The 11,316-nt window shown below is 44.1% G+C and overlaps 1 protein-coding gene across 1 annotated transcript in view; it reads right to left on the reverse strand.

The window, feature by feature from the left end:
- Positions 1-10,431, reverse strand: part of abr (ABR activator of RhoGEF and GTPase) — a 112,776-nt gene extending 102,345 nt beyond the window's left edge. The window contains exon 1 of the mRNA XM_056595309.1: positions 9,355-10,431. Within this exon, the coding sequence (XP_056451284.1) occupies positions 9,355-10,162 (808 nt within the window). The 5' untranslated portion in view covers positions 10,163-10,431. The remainder of the gene's footprint in view (positions 1-9,354) is intronic.
- Positions 10,432-11,316: the final 885 nt, after the last annotated feature.

The following is an 11,316-nucleotide window of genomic DNA, read 5'->3' on the forward strand; positions in this document are numbered from 1 at the left end:
GTGTGTGTGTGTGTGTGTGTGTGTGTGTGTGTGTGTGTGTGTGTGTGTGTGTGTGTGTGTGTGTGTGTGTGTGTGTGTGTGTGTGTGTGTGTGTGAAGTAGCCATCTCGGTTTCCAAGGCGGTGGTTCCATCAAGCCTAATGGATCGCTTAGGCCAAACAATTCCCTGGAAGGCAAATAATCTTGTCTAAAAGGGACTGATTGAGAGAGAAGAAGCCAGAGAGAGAGTACAAGGAATGATTTAAGCAACCATTAGAACAACTGTGAGTGTGTTAAAGGCTACGCTACCATGGCAGAGTCAAGCAATCTTCCCCCTGTGCGCTTAGTTTATTGTGTGCGTTTCAGCTTGTCTTTCACCTCAGTTGTCCTGTCACCTGTGCTCCATAAGTATTTGCCCACCTAAGAAACCCATTTGTGAGAGTGTGCGGTTTTTGATATTTCTTGATGAGTCAGGTTTTTGGTAAATCAAACACAAACAAACACACACACGCACAAGGGAAAGGAAAATGAGAGCGAGATTTACATTCCATGGAATAAATCATTTTGATCTATTGAGGTCAAACATGGAGCTCCTTGGTATGGCGACGTGATTGGCCAAGCCCATGATAAGATATCCTGCCACACAAGCACAAACAAACACACATATCAAACACCCGCTCTATATGATGCATCTGGTCACCCCTTGGTGAGTATGTAGGCATGCAAGAAAAAAAAAACAAGATGACCAGAACCTTGTTTGAACACTGCAATAGCATGTTGCGTAATGTGTTTTGCCACATTCAATATTATGTTTCAGAGAAATAATGACCACAGAGCATGTTTTTATAGCCATTTCCTCCCTCAGTGCAATTGAAACAGGAAGTATCTACTTCCATAATAACTTACTGCCCCCTGGTGTTCGGTCTAAGGCAACACAGTTCAGGTCCTTCCCGTTTAGTAAAGATTACATTTATTATTACTATCACATTATGAATACTTTTTATTATAAGTAATACTAGTTTTATTATTAAAAACCTAAAAAACGTAATCAACCCATTTAATCAATATTTAAAGATTTATTTTTCCATTCATTTCTCATGTGAGGGGGCTTTGATTAGCTCAAGAGACAGCATAGTCATACAGTTTTGACACTTTCAAAAGCATGATTTATGTTAGGTATGACTACGTTTTGTATTTCAAGTAAGACATTTGAATTCTTACATTTGACCAATGATCCTTTTGTCAGTGTTTCAGCACAGTCTTTATGGGGTAATATAATACTGCTATGAGAAAAAAATCCTTGCAAAAACATGCCACGGGTCCAACGTCACTGCAGATGATATCTTTTCCGGTTGTTAAGTAAATAAGACGAGTAGATAAGTAGCTTTCAAATAAAACCCCTTAAGCAAATACTAGAGTATCAAGCTAGCTACTACAAGCACAGTCCGCAAAATCGAATGACAAAATCAAATCTCAACGCTATAAATCGTTTATCATATTCTGTCTTTATACCAGAACAATGTACACCAAGCACTTTGCATGATGCCCAGCCCTACACCAAAACATCTCACAGATGCCCTTTACCAAGATATTGCAATTTTCCCCAATCAAAAATAAAGCTAACACTAACCCTAACATTAAATCTATTCAGTGCCATTACAAATGATTCGAATTTCATAAAGTTTCAATTGTCATATGATCAAATTTATTTAAGTGGATGGCAACACCTGCAGCCTGGCGCTGACCTCCAAATACAGCCCAAATGAGTGCTTAAAGTGGCTAGAAAAGACCAAGACCTGTATGCAGGGAAGTGAAACCGTGCTGCATAGCAAAGCCACAGAGCCAGCTGCCCAAGACAGGATTTCCCCAAAGGGATAAAAAAGATAGCACTAAAAGCACTGTGAGAAATCCTTAAAACAAAGAAGGTAATATACGTTCTGTGCAAGGCCATCACTCAAGGCCACCTGTTTCCAACAATAATACTTTAAAGTTGAGGGCAATTAAGTAATTTCAAATGTCCGTCTGTCCCTTCGTCCTTTAGAAGAAGAAAGGCATCAGCTGCTGTTATTCATCTCTCTCTTATGTAACAGAGGATCTGCCACACACATTTAGATCAGACACTTTTCATGCCAGTTCACAAATTTGCACGTCAACACAGTCCTGACAACTTGTGATTGTTATATTGTTGGTTTTATAAAGTTTGTAATATGCCAGCATTCAGTTGCATTAAACAAAACACGCACTCTCCAATCGTAAGGAAATTGATTTATGAGGGGAACAAGGAGTTTTCGTGTAAACCGGAACCGTTTTTCTCCAACCATTTTGCAACAATAAAACTCCCGAACAATTTAAAGAGATAATAAAGATTCACTGCCATCTGAAACCACAAGTCGCCATGGGAACCTTTACCCGCAAGCAGGAAGAGTGCACTCCCCACAGGGATGTGCAGAAACATTAGGGTGGGGAGGGGGCGATGCAGGGAATCAATGTTCCGAGACTGTTTCACAGAATGGCTGAGTATACCCACCTCTAGCCAGCAACAGATATCTGCACTGCCTCTCTATTAGAGCACGCAAGACAGGAGTGAGAATGGTACTGGCCTGGACTGACGATGAACTGTACCCCCTGCAAACCCAGCACGCACGCACGCACGCGCGCACACGCACACGCACACGCACACACACACACACACACACACACACACACACACACACACACACACACACACACACACACACACACCTCCACCTTCTTGACGTTTTGGGAGCACTCAATGACCATGCTCTGGGTGTATGGCAGAGCAGACTTTGTTAAACCATGACCTGCCCTGCAACATGGCTTAGCTGTTCCTTAAACAGTCTGACTGGAGCTTGTTTATAAAAAGGTTTAGGTTATTTTGCAGGGCAACTCGGATGAAATCAATACACACTTATATCTACGCGGGCATTAATATTGCATTGGAAGGATATTGAAAGGACGATGAGTTATTGTAATGGGGAGACCGGTGTAGATGGCAGTAGGGTAGGAGTCATCAGGGGGACGTACATCAAGGTAATTATTGAGAAAGGATGCATCGAGGCCACGAGTCAGCCCGTCATGAATAACAAAAGGTGGACACACACACACACACACACACACACACACACACACACACACACACACACACACACACACACACACACACACACACACACACACACACACACACACACACACACACACACTCTCATAGAGAAAGTGAATCATTACTAGCGTTGCTCCAGTGGCCCATTGACTTGGTTTGTTGGAGTGTACGCATGACCATATTAGAAATATAAGCACAGCAAGCTGACTGGTTGATAATGAGGCTGGATGTTTATTTCCCTTTTGTTGACAGATTTACGAGATACCCGCTAAACAAGGTTCTCCCCGCTGACAAACATTTGTTTAAACTAGGCTTTATCTGGCCTCATTTATTTAAGATTCTTGAGGATTGAAGAGAACAGGAAAACCACTACTTTCAGAAGCAAAAGGATTTGCATTCTGTATCACCTTGTAGCCTCATCCTGGCTCCCCTCCGAACTGTCTCACCACCATTCTGTACCATGCGTGCACAAAACCACCCTATCACACTGCAGTATCATCACCTCATACTCACAAAAAACTCCCCCGAAATCTCCCCCGTTACTCACTATTAACCAAACCCTAATTTCCATTTAGGAGATGTCTACTTGAATTGCGACACAATGTCCTCCGCAAACTTTGAGATTCGAAAACTGGGTCTGGTACCAGCTAGTCTCACATATCAGACTTCAGATTAATATCCAAATCCTGATTGTAGACCAGATCAAATCTGGGTGAACTGGGACTTTTTTTGGAAGCCCTACGAAATTTAATTTCAGAATTAAATTATTACACCCAGAAGGCAGACAGTGACACACCACAAAGAAATCAACTTACTGGTAAAAAAATTACAATTTTCGGAAACCGGTTTGAAACAACTGAATCTCAGGGACACAGTTCGGAAGCACTTGCTTTTAAGAATGTTCTTTGTTGAAGAACGGTATCATGGTCCAGTCAGTGACTCATCTTTAATAGCTTTCTGGAGAATGGAGGGGAAAGCAAACAAGACAATCTTCCAAGATGTCCAGTCAATCCAACCCCCGTGTTTCACACTCCCACTAATGAATGAACCTTTTGATCCGTGGGGTTTGGCAGCCGAATTGCAGACCTCTATAAGAGTTCTCGGCCTATGACAGAGCTTCACGCGACACTATTGAGCAGGAACAACAACCCTCTGGAGGTGTGGATAACAACTATGATAATCTGGTCAAAGCATTAGAGTGTAAATGTTCGGATTCAGAGGTCTATGTGTGAAACATCAAGCAACGGTAGTGGAAGAGATCTCCACCAACTGAAACAAGAGCACCAGTTCACACCTTCAACCCAATGCTACAGGTTCACACACACACACACACACACACACACACACACACACACACACACACACACACACACACACACACACACACACACACACACACACACACACACACACACACACACACACACACACACACACACACACACACTTTATTACTGGACCAAAAACCCAACAACTGGTTTTTCTTTTTAGTCGAAAAGGTTACCATGGGCATTGATTAAGGTGACAAATGACCCTGCAGTAATCACTGGTATTAATCATTTCCATCTCCGATAGTGATGGAAACATGTCACCCGGGTGGAAATGCACCTTTTTGCCCCTTTTCCGGCCTGATGCTGTGACGCACGTTGAAGTATCAGACGTCAGCAGGAAGACAGGCATGCAGAATTAGGATCCACTGCCAACGGCCACTTTGGGGCCAAATTAGTCCCCACCAATTGGAAAAGAGACCAAATAATTATTAGATACAACGTATTTAGTAACCACCATTATATTTCCACTACCTTCTGTGCCGCTTTTAAACTGTTTTTCTTCCAATGCGTTAGTGACAAAGAATGTGTCAGGGAAACACCAGAATACAAAATCCTAGAAAGGTCACAATTGAATACTGGCAATATAACAGAAGTCAGAATCGCAAATTGGGGTTGAAAAAGGGAATTTTAGTATGGTGGGGGGGGAGGGGGAATGCACACATTCCCATTAATGGTGAAGCAATGTAACTCCTCAAAACAGCCTACAGCATACTTTGAGATTGCTTAATATTAATAATGAATTGTTATGTGGTCAACGGGTGCTTTTTAGTGTATATATGTGTTGCTCGGGATGACCTGTCAGGCTGAAAACAGCTAACTCCAACCCTGTTTTGGGTGGGGCCATTCGCTTTGGAACGAGAGGAGATTCAATACAGCCCATCACCTAGGGATACATGGAGGACTCCAGTCTCCAGCCGAGATGGTTATTAAAACAAAATACCTCAATTAAAAAAGAAGCAGGTGACACACAGTCAGGACACTGGAATGATTAAGAGCTTGTGCTGTGACACACACACACACACACACACACACACACACACACACACACACACACACACACACACACACACACACACACACACACACACACACACACACACACACACACACACACACACTCACTCACAAACTTGTACGCACAGACACACAGACGTCTTTAAAAAACAAAGCTAAAATATGAATTCCATAATAGCAACATCTTAAATAGGCTATGAGGAAGAATGCTGCCCCCCCCCCCCCCCCCCCCCCCCCAAAACCTGCTGAGCATTACGAGCCTGGACTAGCCCTGACGTTTCAACAGAACTGGGACTGGTTAAGAGTCTGAGAGGGAGAATGAGTGTGAGTGTGTAGAATTTCTCTCTCGGGTGACAAAGACACGTCTGTTTTGGCTTTGTCTTCCGAGGCCAAACTGTGAATGTTGAATGCCCGACCCTCATCAAAAAACCAAAGCCTTTCTGGTAAAGACAAAAAACTATTTATCATAGGATGTCTGATGTAATGGGCAATGGAGGAAGGAAAAACGTACAGCCTCTGACACATCTGTGATGATGTCACCAGGACATGGGTGTTGTGCAAAGCCTAAAGCCAACATATTAGAGACGTTTTCCTTACTGGAAAGTTGTTCACTCGTGGCGGTTTGTGAAACCCGCCAGGGATACTGCGAGCTACAATGTTTAAATTCTTTACAGACAACAAACATTTGATAAGCTGAGATAGTTTAACCATAGCTGTTGTGTGTGGGCTGGCACCCTATTCAATATCAACAGTTCCACTGAATGACTAGATTACAACCTTTTGTCTTGGAATTTAGACCGACATACTACAACTAAATAAAAGATAAGGTCCGAAAGGCTTTTGGACTAATGCAGTGCCTAGGGCAGATGTTACTGACAACGGTCATCGTTTTTTCGGGTTAGTACCTTCCAAATGTCAAACAGGAAGCAGTATTGAGAGGAGAGCCCTTACCGGCACTCGTGTGTAGGAGGAAACACATATGACCCCCTCCGGTAGCGGATTGGAAAATATACCAACACACACATACACACACACACACCCCTCACACACACACACACACACAGGCATACCACTCGTACTTTGTCACTGATCAAACAACGACTGAAATATTGGATGTGAGTGGTGTTAAAACTAAAACAGGTTTCAGGAGGAGGTGGTGAGAGCACTCTCAGTGATAGACTAGACGTAGGCGTGGGCGTATTCCTTCCGATGAATGCGATGCGGTATTACTTACCCCATTCTAAACCCACTACTTTGGCGAGGCTACTGGAGGGATGAGAACTGCTGCATCACTGAGCTTAACCAAATCTTACCGGGGAAAAAAGACATTGAAGACCAACCGGGCATTTGAGGTTTAAATTACATTGTAATAAAGTGATGTTTCAAACACCAAGGTATTTTTTTGGTCATTTGTAGACTGTTGGTGATGTTTCCAGGTTAGAACTTGAAAATGCTATAGTTATTAAGTTCTAACCTGTAGATATCACCAACAGGCGACAATAACCAGACTGTTTCTTAAAGCAGTTAATGTGGGTAGGGGGAGGCCCCAAGTGCTTGAACACTGGTGACACATGATGACCACTTACCAGCACGTAGGAACACAGCCACCCCCTCCATTTTCATTCTTTGAACCACATGACCTTGTGCATTGACCCCTTCCCAACAGAGGCCGGTAGACAAAGGCGTGGGCATGAAAAAGACCCCCTGTGTCAAAGTATGCCTGTCTGAGTATGTGACTGTTTGTTATGGGGAGGGATGCATGAACATGGCTACCGTTCCAAATATATATTCATTCTTCCATCAAGCAATGTAGCTCCTCAAAACAGCCTACAGTTTGAGATTGCTTAACATTAAAAAATAATTGTTATGTGGTCACAGGGTCAGTTTTAGTGTATATACATGTTGCTCCTGAAGACGTGTCAGGCTAAAAACAGCTAACTCCAACCCTGTTTTGGGTGGGGCCATTCGCTTTGCCACGAGAGGAGATTCAATACAGCCCATCACCTAGGGATACATGGAGGACTCCAGTCTCCAGCCGAGATGGTTATTAAAACAAAATACCTCAATTAAAAAAGAAGCAGGTGACACACAGTCAGGACACTGGAATGATTAAGAGCCCGTGCTGTGACACACACATACACAGACACACACTCAATCAAAAACCTGTACGCACAGACATACACACACACACATCTTTAAAAAAACAAAGCTAAAATATGAATTCCTGAATAGCAACATTTTAAATAGGCTATGAGGAAGAATGCTGCCCCCCCCCCCACCATGAACATGAACATGGCTACCGTTCCAGCAGGGGTAAATCTCAAGGGGAATCTGATTGATCTGGGAGGGTCTCTGTCGGTCCCCTGTTCTCCTCATTGTGTTGGATCACAATCCACAATCCAAACCTCATTATCCTTCTGGACAACAGCAGAGAAAGCTCATTAAGAGACTTCCACTCTGTACGGCCTGTTGCTGAGCATGCAAAAGGGATTCTCGGAATAAAACAAGAGTCTGACGGCGGAGTGTGGGGGGGGGGGGGGGGGGGGGGGGACTCCTGTATTACATGAACGAACTAACAAGCTGATTTGAAGAAAAATATACAACAAACCCCATGAGATAAACACTGCTGTCACACTTTGCTTAATCATAATCGACAGCATCAGGGAAGTCAATTTTCCACACAATGACACATTACTAGCTTAGTTTTACCATTATATGAGGGGCTGAATGCAGCTTTCAGCCGAGAGACATCCTCATTTCAGCCTCTCCTAAACCCTGTTCCAAGGTTGTGCTGCCACAGCAAAGGTTGCCAGAGCAACAGAAGAGGCCAGCGGCGCCAGAGAATACCTGGATTTCGTCTGATTTTGTCCAAACAGTTGGCTATGAATGAGTGCTGGTAATAACACATTATGTAGTTGCTGGACACCATCACATCAATATCAAACAGTAATGATCATGTTCACGGTGATGTCCACCACATTATATTAGCACTTTACGACAGAATTGTATTTCTAATATTGACTGTGATGCGTGGTACTGGGTACGATGACCAATTCATTTTCATCTCATCACTTCCTTGCTAGGTCTGGCACGAAACCTAACCATGCGTATGGAAGCTTAGTGTGAATGTCTCTGCGTGTGAATGAGGTTGAGTCACTAAACGGTCACAGAAATCCAATGTAGCTAAAAGAGGAAGTCTGTAAGAAGAGTAACATGTCTAGCAATTGGGCAGTGTTGGAAATGACAGGGCAGGATAATATACTGGTTGCACAACATGTATATGCACAAGATGCTGTTGAAACAACTAAAACAAATGGACTATAAAACACACACAACTGTAACTATTTCCAAATGAACGTTTATTCAGCGTGACGCATCTGTTTCATGCCTAAACCTCAAATGCAGCCCTTATGGAAGTGAAACCGACCGATTGCAGGCATTAGTGCTACTTACCCTGAAAGAAAACTACCCTGCTGTCTATCCTGCCGTAGCATCATAACGCAACTCACACCCTGCAAAACGTGCATTGCTGTCTCTGCCTACTGTTTTATGTTTATTTTCCAAACCCTGACGGCTTTGATGTTTCTGTTTCATGGTGTTATGATTTTAAGATGATGTGCAACATTAGGATGAGGCATTGGAGACGTTTTTTATGCATACATGATAGTGTATGTAAACAACACATTGTCTGTATGCCTCCTGAAAAGTTGACTAATTTGTCATGTCATAGGGTAGTAGGCATGCACATCTGCATTAACGAATTCAAGATCTTCTGGAATCAAACAGCACATAGTTGTGTGATGTACACATGAACTGTCAATCACTGTGCCACTGTCAATCACTGTGCCACTGTCAATCACAGTGCCCCTGTCAATCACAGTGCCACGTTGGAAAGGTTGACCATTACCTGCAGAGGAGTCATCGTGCTCGGAGCTCAGATAGCCGTCACTGCGTCTGTCCGGGGTGCTGCTTCCAGAGCCGCGGGACGGTCTGCGGGGAACCTGCATCAATGACGGCGACAGCCTCCCGTCGTCGCTGGAGTCGCCGTCCCTACTCTGACGGAATGGACACAAGGCGTCCCGGAGGCTGTCCTTCACCGCAGCCTTCGGTCCCAATAGGTTACACTTGACAAATTTCTCATTCATTTCCAAATCTTCATACTCGTGGTCACTTTCCTGCCGGTGGTCAATGGTGGCGGGCTTACATATGCCAACGCCGTTTCCATCCACCTGAGAGACAACGGTGAGGATCGGGTTCCCTTTCGGCATGCTGGACGTCCTCGGCGGCACCGGGATAGGTTTACCCGCCTTGCGGTTCACCTTGCTCACGGAGCTGATCGGGCTGATAAAATTCCCCTGTGGGTCTCCAACGCCTTTGTCCCCTTGTTGCGACTGAAGTTTCCCACTCACGGGCTTTAAACCCTCCGGAGTAGCCTTCCCCATCTTGCTCTTAAACCCATAGTCAGCATTAAAGTTTTCATCTTTACGATCAAACCTTCCCTTGTCGTAACTTCTCTTCTGCCGCGCTATGGTGGTCTGTAGGTAGATCACCTTGAATTTTTCCTCTGAAAGTGCACTCTGGAGCTTTTTGAGGTTGGCTTTGCAATTCTCCAGCTCCGTCTCGACGTCCTCCAGTGAAATTAAATCCATACGAGGAACTTCTCCGTCGGGAAATTCATTCCGCCAGTGCTTTTCGAACTCTTCTTGTTCCCACATCGTCCACGCTGATCTCCGCGGCACCCCTACTCCGTGAATGGTTCGAACCCGTCTCTACCCCCCCACTCCGTCCGTCACTTGCTCCTCTGTGACATGTGTACGGTTCAAAACGTCACTGTAATCAACAAAGAGAGTGCACAACCGTCTCACGCAAACGAAGTAGTAGAAGAATACACACCACACAGGACAACTGTTTGCACCACCTTCACTCAACCAACTGCCAGAAAAGTTGGAGTCTTCCGGTATTGAGGTGCTGATGACGTAGAACCAGTTGAAGATCCGATGAACGGGGATGGCGCGGCAGTGATCCATGTCTGATGGTAGAGGTGTCAATGTCGTGTCTATATCGCCCAAAGCTTGTTCGTACATTTGAGGCTTTTCATAGAGCCTACAACCAGTTTTTCTCGCTCCCCCTTGATGTTGTAAAACAATATATTTTGCTTAAAAAATGTATTACACGTGACATGATAAATTATTTTAATCCATAGTAGGCTATGCTGACACACACACACACACACACACACACACACACACACACACACACACACACACACACACACACACACACACACACACACACACACACACACACACACGCGCGTGCGCACGCATAGACACAGAATTAAAAGAAGAATAAAACACATTAACGACAAATTCATTAAACTAAAACCTCCGTCAGCCAGTACAACGTAATGCTATATGATATGAGGAGAGGACAAAATACATCCCTCTGGGAGAGAGAGAGAGAGAGAGAGAGAGAGAGAGAGAGAGAGAGAGAGAGAGAGAGAGAGAGAGAGAGAGACTAAAATATGGTGAGGTGATGATGCTTGATGATACGCTGAGTACCCTGTTGGATCCTCTCCAAGACCTGAAGGATTCACCCACTTCCACCAAGCGCCCTCTGGCCAGAGCAAACTCATCGATCCGCATGATGTTACCAAGCCCTGATTGGGTTACAGCAATTAAGGGAGAGATGGCGCCACGCAACCAACCTGCAGCTCCTGAGACTCCTGTAATCGTACTACAAACCATCACACACCCCTGACGTCAAAGGATAATGACGATCGATGTTCGATCCGCAAACATCTAGAGAAGCTTGTCGAACTTTTGCAACTTCAACATGCCTTCATATTAAAATTGATATATTGATAAAT

Source organism: Gadus chalcogrammus, chromosome 7 (assembly GCF_026213295.1).
Source record: "Gadus chalcogrammus isolate NIFS_2021 chromosome 7, NIFS_Gcha_1.0, whole genome shotgun sequence".
NCBI classification, from domain to species: domain Eukaryota; kingdom Metazoa; phylum Chordata; class Actinopteri; order Gadiformes; family Gadidae; genus Gadus; species Gadus chalcogrammus.